This window comes from Trichosurus vulpecula, chromosome 9, assembly GCF_011100635.1.
Source record: "Trichosurus vulpecula isolate mTriVul1 chromosome 9, mTriVul1.pri, whole genome shotgun sequence".
Lineage (NCBI taxonomy): Eukaryota > Metazoa > Chordata > Mammalia > Diprotodontia > Phalangeridae > Trichosurus > Trichosurus vulpecula.
In genome coordinates, this window is record NC_050581.1 from 119,994,394 (window position 1) to 120,019,186 (window position 24,793).

Consider the following 24,793-nt stretch of genomic DNA (forward strand, 5'->3'; position numbering starts at 1 on the left):
CTGACAACTTTTAAATAAAAGTTAAAATGTTAAAAACCTAACAACCTGTAAATGAAATCATGAAACAGCAAGCTTTTTATCCAAATAAAAAAAGCATTGTAGTCTTTCATCAAATATTTGGGGTATGATGCCAGAGTTGTTACACATCCCCAGTGATAAGGAAAAGTTCTCAAAGTTTTAACTCCTCACTAAACCCTCACTCCCCAGGGTCCCCAGACCTGCCACATAGTTGGCTCTCTGGGCTTGCCTTTAACTTCAAGTAGGGAGATGCTTCGGCTGGTCTGAGTAGAGCTGCCTCTCCAAGAGCCAAGGGATTCCTGCCTAAGGTGGGGGAGGTATGGACCGTTAGACTTGGAAGAGACTTTATGAGGTTCTTTATGAGTCCAACTGGTGACTGAAGAATAATAAATCATATTTCTGCAACAATTTACAGTTTACAACAGCCAGATGTGGTAGGCAATGCAGTGAAAGATCAGGGTCAGAGAGGTTCAGTGATTTCCCCAGGGTCACACAGCTAATAAACAGCTGAGCCAGAATCCCAGGCCTTCTTCCTTTGAGCCAAAGGCTCATTTAACTTCTTTGGATCTCAGTTTCCCTATTTGTATAATGGAATGGGGGGGGGGGGGGTTAGGACTGGATGCCCTCCAAGATCCCAGTCCTGTATCCTGGGATTCTGTATCATCCCTCTTAAAAAAAGAAACTTTTCAACAATTCAGCTTCCATTGGAACACTTTTAAATGACAGGGTTCTCATTACTTGCCAACGCATGTTTTCCCGTTTTAGAACAACTCCATTTGTTAGGAAGGCCTTCCTACATTAAGCCCAAATCTGCTTCCCTCTATCTCCTCTCCCCCAAAAGCTCCCTGTTCCATCCTGGGGCTGTACAGATCAAGTCTGCCCCATTAGCCCCTTAAGATACTTGAAGGCAGCAGTCATGACCCCCATGAGTCTTCTCCAGGGTAAACATCCTCAGTTCTTAGCGGTTTCTCACGTGATGTGATTTCAAGTCACTGTTGACCAGATGACCTCAAGGTTCTTTCCAGCTTAAGAAGTCTCTGATCTGGGTACGTGATCTCCCCAGCTTGTCTTATCAACACTAACCACCCTGCCAACACGCACGCATGCACACACACACACTCACATGCACACACACACACACACACACACACACACATACTGTGGATCCTCCCCATATCCCTGGCAGGGGGCTGGCTGTGTCAGCTCCGTGGCCCTCTGCAGTACGTTTTTCCCTACTGACTTTTTTTTCTTAAGCAAAATGAATACTTGTGTTTTGACGACAGGTTAATTTTAGCACAATCCTTCGCTTTTCTCCTCCTGCCTCCCCCTCTAACGTCTCTTCCCCAAGGCATGTGACTCAGCAGCCCTATCATTAGACATTTGGAGTCCATTTTTCTACAAGAGGGAAGGCTGGGTGTAAACAGGGGGTTGCCGCTGCTGTCTGACCTCAGTCAGAGAGCCCATGTCTGTGATTTGGGCCTGATGGGAGTCTCTGAGCTGCCAATAAGCACCCTGTGCTTGGGAACTGGGTGTGTTAGGACCAGGTCATTATACCTACTCGCTCCCAAGAAGAGGATCTGTGTAATGGAAAGAATACTTGAGGAAATCCAGAAACTTGAGGTTGGATCTTTGTTCTGTTTCATACAAGCCAGGCTTAACCTTTCTGGGCCTCAGTTTTCCACCTCCAAAAAATGAGGGGTTGGTGCTAGATGTGGCCAAAGTCTCTTCCTGCTCTAAATCCTAGAAACCCTATGGACCTAGTTCTGTGCCCCGCCCTGCCTCTGGCCAGCCTTCAGTCCCATTCTTCTTGTTCCATGTATCCCTGTCCCATTGTATGCAGTTGCCCGGCCCTGTTTGAGAGGCAGGCTTCTGATAAGTCCATCTTCCTCATTCCATCTCCCAGGCTTGACAGCCCAGCCAGCTCTTGGGCAGAAGCCTTGAGAAAGGACATGTGCATTTGGCCACTTGTGCAGCATTTCTTAAGTCCATCCATCCCTTCCTGCCAATTTGGGTTGTCACTTCCCGTTTCCCCTCTCCTAGGACTATTGTCATAGTTTCGCAATAGGGTTCCCTCCGTTCATCTTTCCTGACCCCCACCCCTACCCCATCCTTCCTACCCCTGCCAAGCTCTTCTTCCTTAGGTGTATATGGATCTGGTTTTGTCCCACGTACTCAAAACTGTTCACTGGCTCCCTATGGTCTACCAAGAGACAGAGTCCTCTACCTGCCATTCATGGTGTTCCATGCTCATATGAGAGCCTTGCACCCCTTTGCCAACTGGATTCTTACACAGGCCTTGAAAGCCTGTCACACCTGCCACCTCCTCTAGGACGCTTCTCCTGGCCCCATCACTTTACAGAGAGCTTTGTTTGGACCTCTCCCTGTTGTGCTTCTTGGGAGTGAGAGTTACTGGTGTTTGTATCTTGTAGAGACGGTCTTTTATCATCTCAGTTTCTTATTTAGAGGCAGCTAGGTGGCACAATAGGGTGCTGGGCCTGGAGTCAGGAAGACCTGAGTTCAAATGTGACCTCAGCTGTGCAACCCTGGGCGAATCAGTTAACCTGTCTGCCTCATTTTACCCAGCTGTAAAATGAGGCTAACAGCACCTCCCTCCCAGGGCTGTTGTGAGGGTCAGGTGAGATATTTATAAAGCGCTTTGCACAGTGCACTGAGCATAGTAGGTGCTTATACGTTTTTCCTCCTTTCCATTCCTTCTTTCCCTCAGTGCCTAGCATTGGGTTCTGCACACAGAAAGTGTTTTATAAATAGAGGCTGAACGAATGGGCTTGGATCATTCTCCAGAGTGATGGCCAGCGCTTTGCCCAGGCCATCACTGCTCTGATCCTGGGTATCCCAGGGCATCTCCTCTCCTTTAGAACATGGCAGTTTGAATCCGTCTCACCACCACCACCACCACCATGATGGAAGAATGGCATGTTGGGCCCAGGGAGCCAATATGCTTGTCATCACTTAGGCCCCATGTGATGGCACCCACCTGGGAGAGATTCATTAAGCCTGATTATCACCACTGTGCTCTTTGCCACAGGCCTTGGGGAACAGAGACTGTCCCTAGTTCCCTGGCTGTGCTCCCCAGCCCCGGCAGCTGTTCCTGGGCATGGGGAGCTGGGCCCTGGGAGGAGAAGTATGTGCTGGTAATGAGGATGATCCGATGAGCCAACCAGAACCGTTAACGTTCACAAAGCACTTTACAGACGTCAGCTCATTCATTAAGAAGCTACCCCTATCAACAGTAGGTATTTTTTTTCCATTTACGAAGTGCTTTCCCAAAGTCTGTTAACAGTGGTGCAGTAGAGAGAGTCTCTGTAATCGTATCTCTACTGAGTGCTGATTGTATGATCTTGGGGAACTCATTTAGCCTTGGGGGTGCAGTTTCCTCCTTCATGGTGTCATGGAAAAATAAGTGGATTTGGAATCAGGATTTGAATCCCACCTCTGGCACCTGTTAGCTCTGTGACTTGGGAAACTGGCCCCTGTTCCTTCTACATGGCACTCTATTTACTGTGTCTGTGGCACGCCTGGAGGATGAACAAATCACTGGACTGGGAGTCAGGAGGCCTAGGTTCTGCTGCCGTTTTTGCCACTACCTGGGGGAAAAGGGGGAGATCTATTTGGGAATGAATTGGATGTGAAAACCCCAGGCATCCCTTTAAATGTACATGCTCAAGATGCCAATTCAGAACTTTGCTCCTCTCAGTCCTACGGGTCTGTTGTTCAGTATTTCAGTTGGAGGCTGAGATAGCTGTTTCCTGAGGATCTGTGTGTCCTGGGCCAAAATCCCTGCTGCTGGGACCCACAGGCAGGGCAGGAAGAGGACAGGAAGGGTGAGGCAGAAAGTACTGTGTACCTTGGCTAGGTCATTGGCCTTGGGGCTGGAGTAAGTCAAGCCAGGAGGTCAACCTGGGGTCTTCCTTTCCCAGTTTCTGTAAGGAGGGAAGCAGTTGGCTGGGTGACTGGGTTTTTGGGTGACAGCGTGGGTTTATTGTACCTCTAGGATAACATCAAAGGAGAAGCAAAGCGTGGTTGAATTGATGGATTGAAAGGCGTTGTCTCTGTCAAGGATGGGTTGAAGTGAGGTTGGGTTTAAGGGAGTTCTGTCTGCGAGTTTAGGCTGAAGGCAGTTATCTCAGGCAGGTAGGGTTGAGGGCAGTCCTAGCTTAGGGGATTCTTTGGAACCCAGGGCAAGATTTCTGGGTGGTATTTGACTTTAGGGCCAAGCTGCTTTATATCCAGACAGATGCTGTGCCCTGTCTGAGTAACTCCACCCCCACCCTCTTTGCGTGGCCCAAAGCTTGTGGGAGGGCAGTGGCTTATCGGGAGAAAGGGAAGCTTGGGCCACTTTGTAGTTTAGCAAACATTCATTAGGTTCCAGCTATGTTTAGGGCCCTAGGCTCAGTGCTGGAGAAATGGAAGGGCCCTGGCCTGGCCTCAAATGCCCAGGCAGAAGCTGCTAAACTAGGCCCAGCCCAAAGCCAGCTGTAAGAACATGAAAGGCTCGCTTTCCCTGGGTGAGTGGGAGCTTAGAGCTGGAAGGGAGCCTTAGAGGCCACTGAATCCAGTCCTTCCAGTGGAGGAAACAGAGGCCTGGTTCAGTGACTAGTCCAGGGTCACACAGGTAGTCACAAGCAATACTACTCACCCAGTGTTTGGACGGGGACCCTCAAGGAAGAGGCTCTTTGCTGGCAGAAATAGAGGAGTACTTCCTGAGCACCGAGAGCGCAATCTGCATGCACGAAGGGCAGGATGAGAGTGGGAAACCAGAGCGGGCTATGAACATGAATAGTATGAAATGAGGCTGGGAAGGTAGGTCGTAGCAGCCGGATTATGGAAGGCCTCGAACGCCAGCCTGAGGAGTTTGTTTTATCAGATAGGAACCAGAGAATGGCATTCAAGTCAATGAGCATTTATTAAGCACCCACTAAAGGCCCTGTGTTCAGCACTGGAGGGGATGAAAAGTGACATAGCCTCTGACCTCCAGGAGCTTACAGGCTAATAGAAGGGGACCCAGCCACAAGCGTGATACAAGAAATAATATCTTAAAGGTAAAGGCAACTAGATGACACAGTGGATAGAACGCTACGCACACTATCAGGTGCAGGTCAGGAAGACCCGAGTTCAAATCCAGCCTCTGACACTCACTGGCTACGTAACCGAACAAATCATTTAACCTCTGTTGCCTCAGTGTCCGCATCTATAAGATGGGAATAATAAAGGCGCCTGCCTCCCAGGGTTGTGATGAGGACTAAATGAGGCAGTATTTGTAAACACTCGGCACAGTACCTGGCACCTAGCAGGCGCTATATAAATGTCGTGTGCTAGGAGAAATTTGAGGAGGGGAATAAGCACTCTCCCTCCTGGGAGGAGGTGGTATCTGAACTGAAGGAGAGAATGGATCTCCACAAATGGGGGAGGGAGGGGGGAGGTGTGAGCTGAGGCAGGGAGGCAGGCACAGTCACGGTTGGACCTGTGAGTTAGGTCGTTCGCTCATCCATCTCTGTGAAGGAGAGAAGGCCATTCTGAATCTATCGCAGTAGTCCCAGGAACAGGCTACTGCCACCGTCCTCTAAAATCACACTGGAGATAAGAATCAAGGGGACTTGGGCAGAGTGAGAGCACTTCGAGATTTCTGAAGGGCTGTACATGGCTGGGAATTCTCATCATTATTAAATCCTTAACTCCCTTTAAGAAGTCATTGAGACATGATAAGCCAGTACTCCTGAGCTCAGCTGCAGCCACTTGCCTCACCAGTGGTCACTTCTGAAGAGCCTCTTTGGACAGAGGGCAGATTCTAGAGGTACGGAGGCCATCAAGTAGCAGGCAGCGCATAGTCAGGGACCTCAGATGCCATGGAGTCCAACCCCATCTTCTAATAGATGACAAAACGGACCAGAGAAGGCTTCTTGGCGGAGGGGGCATTTGATCTGGCCTTGAAGGATGAGATAGAATATTGACAGGGAAGCCTATTTCCTGGTGAGCCAGAGATGTGTCTGAGGAATGGCAGGTGGCCCCATTTCGCTGTGCCAGAAGTACTGACAACCCATGAAGGTCTTAAATGCCACAGATAGGTCTGTCCCCCTCCAGCCCACCTGTCCAGGGCAGGACTACAGGTGTCAGCAGGAAATAGAGAGGAGAGGCAGTGTGACTTGGAATCAGGAAGGACTGGCTTCACTCCTCTCCTGAGACTCTTCATGACCCTGGGTAGATTATTGAACTGCGGGGCCTCAGTTTTCTCCTCTTTGAAATGAGGGGATTGGATCCACTGACCTTCGAAGTCCCTGCTGGCTCCTAACTGATGATCCTCTCTCTGATCCCATGCTTTCTAACAGCCCACATCATTTGTTTGTTGTCTTCCATTGGGAGCTCCTTGAGGGCTGGGCCTGTCTCTGGCTTCTTTGTGTCCCCCAGCACTTGGCCCCATGCCTTAGTAGTGGGCACAGAATAGGTACCTAACAAATGGTGCTTGGTAATGAGCCCAGGATGCAGCCGCACGTATCAGCAGCCCCGGACAGACACCAGTGGGCTTCACATAGAGGCTGAGGGTGTGGACATGTGCTCTTTGGATCTGTATGGAGGCGGTGGGATTTCAGGACTCTAGTAGTTAGTGATGGGCCACCCTGCTTAGGTCCACAGCCTGTCCCCGTATTCCAACGCCCACTTCCCCCAGGCAGCTTGATCCTACCCTTCCCTATTGTGGGGATTCCTTGCTCATTTCCCTGGAAAGCAGCAAGAACACTGCCTCTGTCTGCCTGGCCAGTGTCTGGGAGATTGTTCGCATGCCCCAGTCAGCACCCTCTCCCCCTAACTCTTAGGCCTTAGGCCATCCTAAAGGGACCCCTCGTCTGCTCCCCAGGAGAGGCAAGGAATGAATCCCAGGTCCCAGATTGTGCCTGTGGGAGGGCACTCAGTGGGAGGGCAGCTCTGCCTTTGCCTCTCCCCTCCCCTCCTCCATCCCAAGGGTTCCCAGGCCTGCCAGGGAGGCATCATACAGCGGACCTCCCCACCCACTCCCCACCTGCTGAAGCTCTAGGCCAGGCCTGGATCTCCTCCTCAGGGATGACTTTTCCCAGGGATGATCATTGAAGTCAGGCTCAGACTTGCTCACTCCCTGGGCCAGCCTTTGGAGAGAATTGGAACATCAGACTGTGAGGTGGGCAAGAGGTGTTTGGGGGTGACAGCAGCAGTAATGGCACCAGGGTTACACTAGGCCTTTCCCCCCAGAGCCCACAAGGCTCTACAGATAGTCTTCCTATCTTGTTACAAGAGGCAAGATAGCCCTTCCTGGCATGAGAGGGAAGCCCAGTGTGAAGGAAAAAGCAGTGAGGGAGAGAGCTTGAGAGGCACCTGGGTTCAAATCCTGGCTTGACTAACCCCCACCTGTTCCTTATTCCCTGGGCCTCAGTTTACTCATTGGTTAAGTGCAGTTTTTGTACTAGATGATCCATAAAGTCCCTTCCAGCCCTAAATGACAAGGTCTGAATACTCCCAGTCCTGTCTCTGTCCACTGGGCTACTTCAGTCCTCCACTCCACCCCACCCACCACTGCTTCAAGATACAATTATCTAGGCAGTGCCATTTGTGAAAAGCTCTGGTTTCTTGTGTTCCACCCTGGGGCAGCCACAGAATCTTAGAATTTAGCCTTGGAAGGATTGCAGAGCTTACCCAGTACAGCCACCTCGGAATAGATCAGGAAACTGAAGCGGAAGGAGAAGCCCGTGCCCAGAGTCCCTGGGTCATGGGCAACAGAAGCAGGATTCAAAGCAGGTCTTCTGACTCCAGACTCAGTGAACCTTCCATAGTACCCACTCCTCCAAGCCCCGCAGTTGGCCACTCCTTGGGATTAATTGGGATTACCAATGCCCAGGAACAGATTTTGGGGTTCTGAGAAAAAAAAGAAAAAGTGACTGGAGGCTCCTGGCTCTCCCCAACCCTCCTACTAAGTCAGATGGGAAACCAGAAGACCTGGCTTGTTGGGAAGGCGGGGCCTTAGCACTCAGTGAGCATTTTGTTTGCAAATGTTTTACAAGCATTTTACTGCATCATTCATGAGTGAGGCTCTGGTTGCTGAGGATGGCATGAGTTTGACTGAACTGGCTAGGGGCTCTCCCTCAGGAGCCTTATCCCCTTCAGCTCCCAGCCCCTGCTGTACCTGGCGAGGATATGTAGGCCCCTGCTGCCCAGAGGGCCGCTTGTGCCTGAGCCCAGATCTCTAGCATGGCCAGGGTTAGGCTGCCAACCCCATCAGAGGCTTAGCTCGCTCAGGTTTTGTTTGAGACCAGCAAAGTAGGAAGGTGGAATTTGAAATCTGAAGACCTAAGTTTGAATATCAGCTCTACGCTTCTTATCTAGGTGACCATGTTCAAGTCATTTAACCTGTCTGAGCCTCAGTTTCCCTGTCTGTAAGTAGGGATAACCATACTTACGCTAACTACCTATTATATAGAAAGTGTTGTTATAAAACCTCAGAGTACAAGTGAATTGGATTTATCGATCCATTGGGCTGCTGACTTCCTGTGAGAGGTAGAAATTGGCAGGTCCCAGAGGAGGGGCAAGGTCTCAATTCCAGAACCAGGTAGTTTTGCTCGGAAGCAAGAATATCGACTTATGCTGCCCTGCCCTACCAGCTGAACAGCGTGGCATACGTGAAATGGTAGAGGCCTGTTTGATATCTTCTCTGTGCGCAATGCTTTGTGCTTGTGGCAGATCCCAGGGGGCACCGTGACTCCCCACCGTCAGCCTTTGGAAAGGCTGAGCCGTAATTGCTCCAGTCCTGAGGAGAAGGTGTTTGACAGGCGGGGGGTGGGAGGGGGCCCTCTGGCTCATAGAGCAAGGTCTCTGATGGTCTCCACACCTGGTTAGAAATAGGGAAGGCATGGTGGGAAGAAGGCCTGAAATGAACTTTATTACCCTAGAGCCCCCTAGGCACTGTCTCCCCCCACAGAGGGGCCTGGACAACCGGATGAATAGATCGATCTTTCCACCTTCTGCCTGTGGCAGGTGGGAGAAGCCAGGCTCCTTCAAAGGCTTGAGATGGGTAGAAGTTACTGGCAAGAGCCATAATGGCAGGTATTACTTACTCCACGGGGGAGAGTAGAGGGGTGGGAGGCTCCAGGCCTTCTACCCCAATGCTTGTTTTCACAGACCTCAGAACAAAACCTGAAGATTTTCCTTCAAGGTTCGATGCCCCTTAGCATCTGCAAGATCCACTCCTCTACAGCGAGAAGTACCCTCAAGGCCAGACCTGGTCTTCTGCCAGAGCTAGCTAGAAAATGTCATGTTGTAGTGGAGAGGACCAAGATGCGAAATCTGGAGATCCAGCTACAAGGCACTTCACATGCTGGTGCCTCAGTTTCCACATCTGTAAAATAGTACCTCTACAGCCTACCTCCCAGGGATATGAGGAAAACATTTTCTAAACCTTGTAGTGCTAGAGAAATGGGACGTTATTATTTTTGCGGTAGGGGGACTTGAATTCCCTGCAGGCCTGAGATCCACAGGAAGCCTCTTTGCTGGAGCTCAGAGAGAGGGCAGGGGCCCAAGACTGCAGATGGGCCCTGAGTCCCACAGATGGTTTCCCTAGCTAGGCAGGAGATGGAAGCTGTGAGGGGGCCACACACCCCTCCGAAAGGCAGGGAATTGGATGCCAAGGAATAGACAACGTAGATGGTCAGAGCTGGGAGTGATCTCATAGCACAGAATAGAGGCTGTCTCCATTGGCAGTCTAGGGAAGCCTCTATACCCCCTCTAAGAATTGTGTTTTAAAATGTGTAAAATAAAGTCCAGAGCATCACAGAGAATATTCAAAGCCCCAACTCCATGTGCCTCAGGTTAAAAAGCCCCTAGCATAGCATGTCAGGCTTCTGGAAAGGACTTGAGAGAGCCATCTTGTATGTAAGAAATTCATGTGACCCCAAGCCCTAATATTTAAAATCAATAAATTAAAAGAGCCCTGCATTTGGGTTCAGAGGCTCTGGGTTCAAATCCTGGCTTCATTCCTTATGTGACCCTTAGGAAAGTCACTCAGCTTCTCTAGGGCTTAATTCTGCTTGTCTGTAAACTAGAGGGGTCAGCGTAGACGACTCTGAAGTCCCTTCCATAACCCAGTAAATCAGATCCCAGCATTGTTCCCTTCTCCTCCTCCCTCTCTTCTATCCCTCAGTTAAGGAAGCGACTCTGTCCTGGTGAGTGGAGTGACGTGTGGCTGGTCACACCCCCTCGATCTTCATTTTCCCAGCCACCAGGCCAGACTCTCCCACCACACCAGTCCTTGGGATAATAGGGACATAAGAGTTCCTCTTGTGGATCCAGGAAGCTCAGAGCTCTCTGGAGGTCCCAGGGAGGGCGGGAGGGAGTTGCCTTTGTTGTTCCAGTTTTGAGTACAAAGGAAGGGGAGGCTTGTCCAAGGCCACCCAGGAGGAGTAACAGCCAGGCTGGGGATGCTCTGCCTGCTGACTGGTCTGGGGAGATGGGGGGCTCCTGGAAAAGACCCCAGATGGGGCCATCCTCCCAGGGAGCCTCAGAGGCCTGCAAGGCTGTCCCCACCCTCTGTGATGAGGGGAAATGGGGCCGGAAGCCAGGCAACCCCGGCCACACCTCAGCTCCAAGTTCCTGCCATTGTGCTCAGGGAAGTCAGGGGGCAGAGCTGGGCCCAGTGCACTCCAGGTCTGGGCGTAGGCCCCTGCTGAGGGAGTGGGATGCCTCCCCTGGGTGCTACAGTCCTCAATCCCTGGGTCATGGTCCCAGCCAAGCTTCACTGGGTGCCACTGATCCCACCTTGTCTGTACCTTCACCAAGGCCTGCTGTGTGCAGGACACTTGACTGAGAGAATGAAATCCTAGGCTCTGGCATAGAATTATAGATTGAATGCTGCAGTGAACCTTTAGGACCCATTTTACAGATGAGGAAATTGAGACATGGACGTGCATAATTATAATGCAAAGCAAAATGTGATGAGGGTCAAGAAAGTGGTCTAGATAGGGGAAACGGGGGGCCTAGAAGAGAGAGACAGTCTGGCCTAGTGGAGAGATCATCACATCCCTCTCCTGCTGCTCCCCACCTGCCAGAACTGGGGCAGGTCTCCTTCCACCTCTCTGTACTTCCCTTTCCTGCCCTGTAGAAGTTGAAGGGATTGGACTAAATTACCTGCAAGGTCCCTGCCAGCTCTGATTCCTATGGTTCAGCTGCAGAGTGGCCCAGAAGGCCCAGGGTAGTTACTGGGCCCTAGTCACAGCCGGCTGGGCTGGGCTGGGCTGGGGGCGGGGGCGGGGGTGGTATTCAGGGAAGGGCATGGAAGATTTATCAAGGAGAGCTTTGGTAGGTGGGCAGATCAGATGGAAGAAGGAAACAATGTTGAAAGTGTGAGGTGAAAAAAGTCTGGATGCATGGAGAGTCATGATTGTATACGTCGTCCTTTTCTGTTCTTTGTAGAGGTAAACGTGTCAAGTTCGTCGTAGAAGGATTTTTTTTTTCTTAAGGAAAACATGAGATTTGTTAAGGGAGCAATGAGCGTTCCGGTTTAGGTAGATCGTATTTTAAGACATCAAGGAGCTGCAGTTTCACCCATGTGGATGGCCCCTCCACTAATGCAGGTTGCAGCCCTTCTCATGGTTATGTGATGGGCCAGCTCCGTGGAGATGATTCTCACCACGCTTGGCAAAAGAGACAGCCCATGGCCAAAGCCATCCCACACTGCTTCAGGCTTGGGAGGACATGACAGCAGAACTGAGCCCCCCCAAGGCCTGCTCCACCTTCCGGGAGGCCTCTTCCACGGAAGACCTTACTCTTGGATACCGTAGCACAGAATGGTGATAATAACAAGTCCCATTTCCAGCATCCGCTTGGTAATTTCCAAAGAGCTGTCCCTGTGCTGAGCCGCACAAGCCCTGGGGAGGAGGTCGTGGAAGAAAGGGAAAGGCTGGGGGCATGTGCCCAAGGCTGTGTCAGTGGCATACTTGGGCAAGCAAGGCTGGGAACACTTTTACCCGAGAGACCTCCGTAGCCCTTCGTAAGGGAGAACATCTACTTGGAAAAGCCTCCTGCAAGCATATCCCTTGTATCTGTGCCAAAGCTGGCTCGTCCCTCCTTCTGCATCATGTCAGAGAAGCCTGCCCTCATCTCCTGCATCCCAGGTGGCAGTAGGCCCGCCTCTGCCTGATCACCAACCTCTCCTCCTTTTTTTCCAGGCGCTGGAGAATCCGGGAAGAGCACAATTGTAAAGCAGATGAAGTAAGTGACTAAGGGCTGATGTGCACACGTTATGTGTTATGCTGGTTAGTGGAGGCACTTGGGAGGCGGGGGAGTGCAAACATGGACAGTATGTACGGGAGGTAAGAGTGAGGTGGATGACGTCAGCTCCATTTTGGAACCCGACCATTGGCCCCAGGCTTCCTGTGCCTCCTGGAGCCCCTAGAAACTGCCTTCCCTCTGCACGTAGCTGAGAAAGGAACAGACAGACTTCAGAGGTGACCAGGCCAGGCCCACCCCACAGCAGCCCAGGACTGCTCAGATCATAAGCTACATGCAGCCACATCCTTGGTTTAGCCACTAATGGACAGGTCACCTGGGTTCTGGTTCTGACACTCTTGCTGACTTGGGCAAGTCATTTCCCTGTGGACCTCAGTTTCCCTTTATGTAAACTAAATGCTTGCTGGATAAGTGATTGAATACAATAGGAGATTTGGATGATATGGGCCCCTCCAGCTGGGGGGCCTGCATTCTAAAGTCTCTTCACTTGGCCTGTCATGCTATGTCCCCAGGGCCATTCCTTCCACATCCGACATTCTAGGCTTAGCATCTGGCCACTTAGAGCCAAGATCTCCGATCTCGAGGAGCAATGCCACCCCTGCTTGAATGGTCTGTCCCTCAGTCTGGGACCCCTGGACTGGAACTCGTCCCTATAGAAATGTCTTCTCAAGATTTCCTCATGTTCCACCCCTAAAATCCATGGAGGTCTCAGGCCTTAGCTCTGCAAGGGAGAGGAGGAAGCCGAGACCCAGTGTGGGGCAGTGACTTGTCCAGAGTCACAGCCAGCTTTTATTAGAGTGAGGGCCAGAGCCCACATTTCCTGACTGCCAAGCCAAGGCTCTTTGGACAGCATCATGCCCTCATACAACCCTGCAGTAGCAGGACCTAGGTTCATAAAACTCAGACCTAGGAGGATGGAGCTAGTCTAACTGCCTCATTTTACAATTGAAGAAACTGAGGCCTAGGGGTCATAACCTGTTCAAAGTTATAGAGTTAGTAAGTAGCAAAGCCAGCATTTGAGCCTAAGTCCTTTGAGGAGAAATCCTACAATGCCCATCAGAGATTTCAGAGAAAGACTGGGAAAGAGCTCAGAGCTGGTGACTGCAGGTGACTTGACTTTCTCAGGAAACTGAGGCCTGAGGCGCTTCCTCACTTTCTTCCCTCTGTCTTGTTCCTTTGAGGTAACAGCACCCACAGGACCTAACTCACCAGGTGGCTGTGAGGCTCACATGGAATCATATCTATAAAAGCATTTTGCAGGCCTTAAAGTACTGCAGAAATATTCCCTCTTGTATTCTCTTTTGTCATCATTTGTATTGTTTGACATCTGTCCTGGCCCAGTGGCTATCAGTTGCAGCCCCAAGAGTGAGCTGCCCCAGGAAGGAAGCAGCCTGACTTTCTCTTTGGAGTGGCTAGAACCCCCAGAGCAGGCCAGTGAGAGCAGCAGCTGGCCCAGCACAAGGAGGCCTGGGTCAAGATTGGGTGGGGGGCATGTCCAGCCAAGAGGGCAGGAATCTGACTTTTTCCTTCCCCCTGCAGGATCATTCACGAGGACGGTTACTCAGAGGAGGAGTGCCGGCAATACAAGGCTGTGGTCTACAGCAACACCATCCAGTCCATCATGGCCATTATCAAAGCTATGGGCAACCTGCAGATTGACTTCGGGGATCCTTCGAGAGCGGTACATCCTCCTGTCCTGTCTTCTCCCCTGGGGCTGGGTGCTAGCTGGCTACACCAGGGGGGTACATATGTGTCTTCACAGGATTTCGAAGCTGGAAAGGCCCTTAGAAACTAGCCTGTCAGAACTGAGAGAGACCTTACTTACACAGAATGGCCCAGCTAGGTGGGACCATAGAACATGGAATGTTTGGAGTTGGAAGGGACATTAGAACCTAGAACATCAGCGCTGGGAGGCACTCAGAGCACAGGATGTTAGGCCACAAAACTTAGCACTTTCTGGTTCCTTGGGGAGCATCTGTCCCAGCCAGGTGAAGAGGTGATAGTATCAGTGTTGGAAGGCACCTCAGATGGCACTGGTTACATGAACACCTGTCTCACATGCCCAACAAGCAGGCATCTCACCCTGCTTGAGGCCCTTCAGGGAAGATGAGCCCACCCATCCCTCCATCAAGGGGAGGCCATAAACACTATGTACCTGGATCTCAGCGTTTAACAAAGCATCTCTTGATGCTCTCTGTAGCTGAGCTGGGATAGGGACAGGGCCTACAATGTCAACACTGTCCAGAGCTCTCCCAGCCTCCCTTGCCTGTAGGCTCAGAGAGTTTTCTGAGGCACAGAGAGCCTAGGAAGTGACTTGGCCAGGGTCCCATAGTGAGTGTGTGCAAGGACTCAGACTTGAACTCAGGTCTTCCTGGAGCCCAGGGCGGTTCTCTCCCACTGGTGACACCGTGCCACCTCTCCCCTTAAGGATAAGATAGCGAAATCTGAGATATGTGGGAGTAACTGGGGATGTTTAGCCTGGAGAAACATAGACTGGGTGGGTGGGGGGTGGGGCAACGCTAGCTAGCTGTTTGCAGGTGTTTGAAGGGCTGTCACTTTTGTGGAAGAGAGATAAGACTCCTCCTGCTCGGCCTCAGAGGGCACAACATGGAGTCGTGGGTGGTGATGGCGGAGAAGGCAGATTCTGATTCAGTAGAAAAAGGAATCCCTGGCAAGGAGAGCTGGCCAGCCACCTGTGAGCCGTCACCACGGGCAGGGAGTGTCCCATCGCTGGGAGCTTTCAAGTCGATTCTGGAGGACTGTTGGTCATCACAGGGTGATCTTCTGGAGAAATTTCAGATTAAAGGGATGACCAGAGTTCCCTAGTGACTTGGAAGGCCTGTGATTCGAACTCCTTTGTACAAATAGAGAAACTAAGGCCCAGAGAAATGAAGGGACTTTCCCAAGGTCAGCTACCAGGTCATTACCACAGCTGGCACGAATAAAAATAGCTCCCATTTCTCTGCTGCTGTCCAGGTGATATGGCGCCTTCTCCATAGCACCCTTGGGAGGGAGGGACCTAGGTTATAAGCTCCATTTTATAGCTAGGGAAATTGGGGTCCACAGAGGGGATGTCATTGCCTCATCTGGTTCCAGGCTCTTGTTTTTCAATGAGTCCCTGCCCAAGTCTCTCAGCTCTCCACTGAGAGACAGAGGAAAGATCCAAGGTGGGAGCTTGGTGTCCCCTGGCCCTGCCAGAAGGAAACTTCCCTGACCTTGGTGCTCTGTGTTGTCCCCAGGATGATGCCCGCCAGCTGTTTGCCCTGTCCTGTACTGCAGAGGAGCAGGGAATCATGCCTGATGACCTGGCCAATGTGATCCGGAGGCTGTGGTCAGATGATGGCGTGCAGGCCTGTTTTGGCCGCTCCCGGGAGTACCAGCTCAACGATTCAGCCGCTTAGTGAGTACTTTGCAGGCACCTGGGGAGGGGTGGGCCTGGGGCTAGGCCCCAGGACACTCTGGATTATCTGTAAGCCTGTCCCAGATTTCATCTCAGGTCTGGTGGGTGGGGTGGAGAAGAGACATCCAGGGCGTGGGAGAGGGTGGAATCTTTGAGCCTGCATTCTCAAGGACTCAGACCAAATCTCACACACATACACACATATGCAGGCACACAGACATGCACAGACCCTCTCATCCCTGGGAGGAAAGCGCGCTAGGCAGGCCAACTCCTCTATATCTCCCCTCAGTCACTCACATTCCCTGAGGCCTTGCTGCATGGCAGGTCTTGAACCACACTGTAGGAGAGGCGGTGGCTAAAACACAGTGCCTAATTAAAGCTCATGGAACCCAAACAAAATCTAATAAAGGGACAAGCCAGACACAGAAAACTATCGTACGGGGCCAGATGTGGTCTGTACTGTAAAAAAGGGACAAATGAGGCTCTGAGATTTCATGGGCTGGTGACAATGTAAAATCCCATTTCTGTTCCAGTTCTTCCCCACGACAGCACTGTGAGGGCAGCTTCTTGGATTCTTACTTACGGATTAAGAAGCTCCTACCAAGACAAGTAAAGTGACTTGTCCTAGGTCACACAGCTGGGACGTGTCAGAGCAGGAACCTGAACCCAGGTCTATCCTGATCCCAAATCCAGGGTTCTTTCTATTACACCATAACACATTCTGTAGAGGAGGTAGTGATCCCTTCCATTTGGGGGCCCAAGATCCCCTATAGAGTGAGGGATAGACCCCAGCCTCCTAGCCCTCAGCACATAGCCCTGTGACCCCTCCAGCCCAGCCAAAGAAAGGCCCCTCTCTCGGGTCACTTCTGGGCCCTAGTATTGGTTTGGGAGGCCAGACACCTGCTTTCCAGTCCTCCAGATGAAGCCTGAGAAAGATGAATAAGAAACTCCCACCTCCCGTGTGGAAGGAACCTAATACAGGAAGGGAATAAGCACTTATTTAACGCCTACAGTGTGCCCAGCACTGTGCTAAGTGCTTTTTTCAAGTATTATCTCATTTGCTCAGGGGGTTGAGAGTTTCTTAACAGCACAATCTTAGGTCCCTGAGAGCTGCAGGAAGATCACACGCAGCCTGTTGTGATATGAGCAGGGCCAGAAATGTGGGAAGGGAAGAAGCAGGAACCAACCTCTTCTAGGGTATTTCCGGGTTCACAGAGCACTTTTCTTCAAACCACTTGATAAGCCAGGCTGGGCTTTTCCCCCACTGTTGTCCATATTTTCCAGATAAAGGGTGAGTTGAGGAAACTGAGGCTCACACTGAGAAACTGGGCTTGGGTTTGAATCCTGGTGCTGGAGGTAGAATTCAGCCCCTGGTCTGTGCCCTGTCTCTCCCTGGGAAGCCCCCCACCCCGGGTCTGACCTCCCTGCTGAAGAGGGAAGATGACATGTGCTCACTTATTCGGGGACTGTTTGGGCTCCTGCTCCCTCTGGGAACTCGCCCAGCAGCTCCCTGGATGCACTTGGCGGGAGCTCAGGAGCAAATCCCGAACTCAAAGCCTGACGTACGCACAAAGCTCTTTGGCTTTTGACAGGAACACCTGACTCTGGCAGCTCAGAGGGATTGGAGACAGAGACAAACCCCACAGTTTTTGAGGGGATATGAACCTGGGGGTGGCTTGACCCCTCAAATTCTGGGGAAGTATAGACTGTACAGAACGGACCTTGCCAAAGCTGGCTGCCAGCCTGGCTCTGGGGGAGCCCTGCCCGAGAGCTCAGGCCCAGACTCCTGAAGGGTGCAGGGGAGGCCAGCATGGGGACAGGGCGGGACAGGCTGGCGCTGCTCCCTTAATCACTCACTACTGTGAGGGGGGGGGACAACGACGACGACAAGCATTTATTAAGCACCTCCTGTGTGCCTGGCACTGTGCTAAGTGTTTTACAGATCTCTCATTTGAGCCTCCCAGCAACCCTGTGACATAAGGGCTACTGTTATCCCCATTTTACAGTAGAGGAAACGGAGGCAGGCAACAGTGTAGTGGCTCACCCAAGGCCACAAAGCTCCTGAGTGTCTGTGGAGGAATTTGAACTCTATTCTTCCTGACTCTAGGCCCAGTGCTTTGTGTGCTTGTGATGCCCCCGGCTTCCAGTCATACAAATGAATGGAAAGCTAGGCCTGCCCCTCTTAGACATATGCTCAGTGTCCTCCAGAAGCTGGCCTAAAGTTTGGATGAACAAAACTACTTGGGCCGACCCAAAATGAAACTCCTTCCTGTGCTGCCAACAGGCCCTGTAGAGTTGCCCTGATGCCCTCCAAAAGCTTCCTTTCTGGCCCCTGCTCAGACCAATGGGATTCTGTGCTGCAGAACTGACCCAGACCATCAAGGTCCTCTAGGCCAGGGCTGCCTCACCTTTTTGGTGTTGAGGACCCCTCCCAGAATGCCTTTACGTGCATAAAATAAGATGCTGGCATCACAGCGAAAACCAGTTCTACCGAAATACGGTTCTTAAAGTTTTTAAAAGAACAAGTTCCTAAATCCCATGTTAAGAAGCCGAGAGAGGGAGTCACGTAGGCCAGGGCACCCAGGAAATCACACGCGCTCCTCCTGATCTAGCTTCCGTGGTCTTGCCCACTGCTCTTCCTCTGTCCCATCAGGCTTAGCTCTTGGCTTTGCTATCAGCTAAGGAATTAGCTAACAGGGCTTAAACCCTTCCACAGATATTTGCATTTTAATTGGAAGTTCTTGAAGACTAAGGACCCCAGAGGAATGGAGAGAGATTCTAGAATGACTGGCAGTGAAACAGCCTGCTGAGATTTGTGTGAGGGAGTCTTCCCTGCCCCCTCCCTTGATGGATCAGATCACCCCTTGCAGGGGGCTCTTCCTGGAGCCAGACTAGGACAGCCTTGGGGTCATGACCCTGCTCACTAATCTTTTTTGGATCTCCCTTCGGAGGCATGTATTTCCAGTGGTCACATGCTCTCCTGGCCATTCGATTGGGAGCAGCTCTTTCCAGGGTTTAGGGTCTCTTAGGGCTGCTGGTGATGTTTGGATTTCAGGGACAGAGCCGAGTAACTGAATCCCTCCATCCCCTGCTGATCCGAGAAGTCTGATTTCTCCCCCTCCCAGTAAACATCACAACTCTAGAAGAAGGAGGGAGCCCAAACACTTGTGTGAAAATTCTTCAGGCCCACACCCTGCCCTCCCACTCACTGAAGGCCCCTTCCACTAGCTAAATGTTCGATTTTGCAAAACCTGTTGTTCAGCATGTATCGGGTCCTGCTGTGGGTAAAGGCCTTTCCTGGGGGGGGCGGGGGGGGCGGGGGGGGGGGGCAGTAAATCTCAATAACATGTGATCCCTACCCTTAGGGAGTTTATACTCTGGCATCTGTACAGATCCCATTTCTCCAGTGCTTTAAGGTTGACCAAGGCCCTTCCTTACAGCCATCATGAGATAACAGGTAGTACAGGTGGAATTATCCCCTCCCCTGACTGCCTAGCACTTTTCTACCATGCCATGCTGTTCTCCCCAACCCAGATGAACATGGGACAGTCAGAGTTGGAAGGGACCCTCGTCCAAACCCCTTCCTTTTGCAAAGGAAGTCACTGGGGCCCAGAAGGAGGTAGGGACTTGGCCACGCTGAGTCGGGGAGTAGAACCTGAGCTCCTGATTCCTGGGCCAGGTCTCTTCCCAGCACCTTGCTAGTGTCAGATGCTCACACTGTCACACATTCCTGGGGTTTCAGAATGGGGGCTGCTTAGCTTCCTGTTCCTGAGGAGAGTTTATTGGCCCTTCCGTGCCTCGCCAGGTCCCCTGCCAAGCCTACCCCCAACCCTAACCTCTTGGGCTGCTTGGGCCCAGCATTAAATAAACAGTCATCCCCAAGAAACTGAGATTAATTTGGAGACACACTGTAATCAGCAAAAGAATATCACCACCAGCCCCCGGGGAGGAGGCTGATCAGAGTCTCTGTGGGAGCCCTCAGGATGGGGTCTAACAGGAGGTAGCACTGAGAGTCTGGGGAGCATTGGCCCATACCCCCCCCTTAGCCCTTGCCTTTGGCCCCATGCCAACTTCTTCTTACACTCCTCCTTGTCTTTGGGAGCTGAGGACTCCAGCCACAGACAGTGGTTTGGAAACTTTAGCTCTTTTCTAAATGTAACATCTGGGAGGAAACTGGACAAGACACCAGAGTCACCCCCTGCTTACTTCTGGGAAGATTTATGTCCGCACCAGGCTGACCTGGAGCTCAGGTCATTGAGATCTTCTGCTGCAAGCCCAGAACATGGAGAGCCTTGAATGGCAGATTAACCTATTTGGCCATAACCTAGGGCCTAGCATGGGGCTTAAGTCTTAGCCAACACTTGGAAAAGGTTTGTTGACTTGAAACAAGCTTACCTTCTAGGCTGTGGGGAGCCACAGAGTCATTAAGTATCCAGGCTGAAATGGGGCTTAAACACCATCTCATCCACTTAGGTTACCGAAGCCAATGAGGGGACTGGGATTTTGGTCAGGTCCACACTGCAGGTAGTAGAGAGATTAGGGCCAGAATGCATGTCTTCCGCTGCAGGATACCAAGCAAAAGAATGCTATAAAGCAGTATGGTGGCATTGGGAGCAGCCTGTTCAGGCCAGATTCTAAGGAGCAGCCAGCAGCCATGCCCATGTGCTGGGCCTGGGTCCCAGGGTCATGGATTGAGAGGGGAAGGGCCTTAGAACCAATTACCGATGAGGTCCAAAGAAGGAAGATTTGAACCTCTCTCCACTGCACCATTCTGCCTCAGACCAAGCTCTTGAGAATTCTCTTGTGCTTTTTTCCCCTTCACAAAAGGTTGAATAATTGACTTGTTTCTCTGTAGGGAGAAGCCCTTCTTCCCCCAAGCCACCATCTTTCCACCTTAAAGCAAAATAGAGAAGGGAGTCCATTCTCTTTCCCTTGCGCCATGTCAGGGCACTTTCCTTGCTGGTTTTCAGAGAGCTACCCTCCCCTGGGGAGGGGTCTGAAAGGTCTGATACTTCTGGTGGCTGCACTTTTCAACCTCTTTTGTGTCATGAACCCCTTGGGCGGTCTGGGGAAGCCTAGGGACCCCTTCTTAGAATCCATTTTAAATGCTTAAACTAAACAGAATTACAAAGAAAAGCAATCGTGCTGAAATACAGTTAGCAAGATGTTAAAAATCAAAACAAAACAACAGTTCATGGCCTCCAGTTTAAGAAGCCCTGCTCCAAGAGGACCCTCCAGTATTCTTCCCAGAGGAAGCCAGGGGAAGCCAGCACACTCTCCCTGAGCTCCAGCTAGTCAGCTATTCCTGAAAATCTCACCTGCTGGACGACTTCCCCAAGCAGACCCTGCATGCACCAGGAGCCAACCCCCTCCTAAAGCCTTTTTCCCAAGGGGCACCAAACATGGGCTAGTTAGAGTTGAAGTAGGTCATCACCAGTATACCGTGTGACCCTAGCCATTTCCCCCATTTCTCTGAGCCTCCTCAACTTACCTGCATCTCCAGCTGTGAGAGAGAGATCATGAAGTGGAACCCTGCCTAGTGCTCTTTTCCTGACCAAATGGGCTTGGAAAGGGAGAGAAAAGGAGGCACTGTACTAGTTTAGGGGCCCAAAATGTCGGGACTAGGATTTGAGCCTAGCCAGTTCTTCTCACTCTGCAGCTACTGTTCTTCCCAGTTACGCCACATGAACTCTCTATGTGATTAGCATAGGGCAAGTGACTCAGTTTCCTCTTCCATCCAGTTTGTCTGTAGTGTTCTGTGCTGTGTTTTGGGCCCTGTTCTGCTCTCTGTTTGAAGGAGGTGTCCCTCTGTGAGGCATTACCCTGTTTCCAGTTAGGGTTCCAAGCAGCTGGTCCAATCCAACAGGCCTCCCCTGTGGATTGAAGGGGTGGCTTCTCAGTTCTGCTTGTGAACGGACTTTGCTTCCCTCAGCTCAGTGGCAATATTTGAAAGTCTGTTTTTTACCCTAATCCCGCTCGAGAACCAAGTAGTGCTGGGAAATAATGGAAGCAAGTTAACAGGTCACCTCCGTGGGCCAGGTGGCATCACCCCAGAGGCAGGGCCCCAGGAGAGATGGCCGGGGCAGAGAGAAACCCATGCTGGGAGAGTGTAGGCTTAGACTGGTCCTCCAGCTCCCCCTCTCCTGCCTTGGATAGAAGCACAGGAAGTGCTCAGAGAGTAAGGACCAGCAGATAAGTAGCAGCAGGGCAGCTCTGCTCCTCCTCACTGCTCTGTAGTGAGCCCAGGGCTGATGGGGAATGGGGAGCAGCAGCACTCCCGGGCTGAAGGGCCATTTCCAACTTGAGTGGGAATTGGGATCTTTCAAGAATTCTCCATCTTTCATGTGAAAGTCTGAGGAAACCTATGGGCCCTTCTCAGAATGATGTTTTTATAAACGCATGAAATTATATTTTATTATACTGAAATATAGTTATCAGAATATTTTTTTTTAAAAAGAGGTTCACAGGCCGTAGGATAAAAACCCCTGACATTTTACAATGAGAAAGCTGTGGCCCAGAGAAGTGAAATTTCTTGGCCTGGGTCCTACTCAGAAGTCAGAATGGGCCCTGTGATTTTCAGTCCTGTGCCCAGCTGCTCTGCTGAGCTTTCTGGCCTGTGGAGGGCCCCACCCCCTCAGCCAACTGAAGCCCTGCCTCAGCCTGCAGCCCTAGAACACACTCAGTACAAGAAAGGGCCCATGGAGCATTCGCCCTAACCCTCTCCGCCTCCATTTTACAGGGGAAGTGGCCGAGGTCACAGTGGGGCAAGAGCCTTGCCCGTGGTCACACCAGCCACTTGCAGAGTTGGTCTCCTGACTTGTTCTCAGCGATCTGTAGCAGGCTGGAATATGGGAGCAGGCAGTGGATGGGTGGATGGCCACCTCAGGGTGAATGGAACCATTAAGTCACCGTGACGGTGGAACTGAGGAGAGTTTGGGAAGGGTGTGGTGCCAAGGCTGTACTGCATGGGAATGCTGAAATCCCCAGATGGTTAGCACAGATATGACTAGAAGCAATCTGGGCCAGTGGTGGAATTTGGACTTTCTCTGCTGGTGGCTGCCTCAGGAAACTGAGCTCCCACCATGGCTGGGTGTCCCTGCATAGGAATTCCTGACCTCAGTCCCCAGCCACTGCCTCATGGGCCTGAGCTTCCCTGAGTGGAACATCATTGTGCCTCAGCATCTTATTGAGGAGGAGAAGCTTGGGGTCTGCTCTGGCCCTTGGGCTCCTCGGTCAAGGAATCAGTATCTTTGTGGAAGGAGGGGGTTCCAAGGGCTTCCCAGGGGCTCTTCAACATCCTGGAGACTCTGATCTCCTTGGGGCCTTCTCTGGTACAAGGCATTCTTTTCTCACTAAGCCACCTGTTTCTGAGCGGGCCCTTCAGAGGTCAGTGCCCCCAACCAGGCAGCCCTGGGGACTGTTTATAGTCAACAGAGGGCTGGGGAAAGAGTGTTGTGTCTAGAAAGAACACGTGGTCCAGGGACCTGGGCTTCAGTCTTGGTTCTTCTCCTTGTGACCTGGGTGACTTTGAACCAGTCACATCACTGTTATTTTATTACTAAAAGCAGTAATGATATTAGCTGGTGTTCATATTGGATTCTGAGGTCTGCAAAGCGCTTTACAAATGTGATCGCAACAGCCCTGGGAGGTTGGTATTGTTACTACCCCATTTACAGAGGAGGCCCAGAGGGATCACGTGACTTGCCCAGGGTCCCAAAGCTAGTTAGTGACTGAGCCAGGAACTAAATTCTGGTCTTCTTTATCCCCCGTGTCTCCGCATCCCTCACTTTGCCTCTCCCTTTCACCATCTAAAATGATGATCTCTATAGTTCTAAAGCTATGATTCTCTGATTTGCAGAGGTGCTGTTGGGGGGGAACCTCCTTAAAGAAAGGTCAGAGAATGGATGAGGTCTTCCCTGGCTCGTGTGAACTGGGAAGCAGCCCTCTCACTCTCTCACCTTATCTCCTCAGTGTGAGTGTGTGGACCCGGTCTTCCTTGGCCCAAGGAGGGCCATTGTGATGGTCACATGGAAGACTTTGACCTCAGGAAGGGGATCCTAGGGGCTTAGAAGAGGGGCACAGCAATACTGGGAGCCCCTGAACCCAAACCACAGCTGGCTCTTCCCTATTTTTCCCTCATTAGTCACCAGGAGACACCAAAAAAAAAGAACATATTCCAAGCCCTAGAGAAAACTGAGGGCCTCAGTTTCCCCTTCCATGAATGAGATAATTAAACTAAATGGCTTAGGATGCTTTTCTGTTTTAAATTCTCTCATTATAATAACTTAGAATCTGGAGAGCCTGTGGTCAGTAAGCATGGTGGGGAGGTGGTAATGGCCCAGCCCTGACAGAAGGTTCGCTGTTCCTAGGCTAGCCTAGAGGACTTACTGAAGATGGCAGGGCCTCCCTTCCTCCATATCAGAGGACCTACTGGGCTAGCTGAGGCAGGACAGGGATGCCTTGAGGTACATCAAAAGCTGAGTCTTGGAAGACCTGAGTGTGAATTCTGCCCCTGCCTCTTTCTTATCTAAGTCACTTAATCTGTCTAGGCCTCAGTGTCCTAAATGATTCAGCTGGCTCACCCCTAGGGCTCCTTTTAGCCCCAAAACCTCCACTCATCCATAAACTAGGGTCAGAACTCACACGGCTTGTGCAGAAAGAAGCTGCTTTATAAACCCCAAAGTTTTAGCTAACCCTGAACCCGGGGCTCTGAGGTTTGACAGCTCCATCCTGATGCCCTTCTTTCTTTCTCATGCTGGTGGTAAGAGGAAGGCTGAGGCCCAATCTTTGCTTGTTCCATCTTCCCATCTGTCCTAAGTGCTGGCGTCAGCCCCATGGGCCCTCCTCCTTGGCTCTGTATCCCATGTCCTGGTTGCAACAGAAGCTCTGGACGGCCCTTTCCTCTTCCTCCAGGCCTGGCCTCCAGCATAGACAACACCTCTGTCCTTGTCATCGGGTAGGGGTGACAGCCAAGCTGCAGGTTTCTAGACACACCAAGCCCAGTCCCTTGTCCCTTTCCCTCTGCCTCCAGCCCCCTAGCCCACCCCTAACAGCTCTCAGCCAAGGCCTAAAATCATTCTTTCTCCCCCTCCCCAATTCCAGTGGGAAAGCTGAGCT

At 51.4% G+C, this 24,793-nt stretch overlaps 1 protein-coding gene across 2 annotated transcripts in view; it reads left to right on the forward strand.

Annotated features, from left to right (window-relative positions):
* GNAI2 (G protein subunit alpha i2) overlaps positions 1–24,793 on the forward strand; it is a 99,161-nt gene that overhangs the window by 57,887 nt on the left and 16,481 nt on the right. For both annotated transcript variants that reach the window (XM_036738408.1, XM_036738407.1), the window contains exons 2-4: positions 12,216–12,258; positions 13,816–13,957; positions 15,516–15,676. In XM_036738408.1, the coding sequence (XP_036594303.1) occupies positions 12,216–12,258; positions 13,816–13,957; positions 15,516–15,676 (346 nt within the window). The remainder of the gene's footprint in view (positions 1–12,215; positions 12,259–13,815; positions 13,958–15,515; positions 15,677–24,793) is intronic.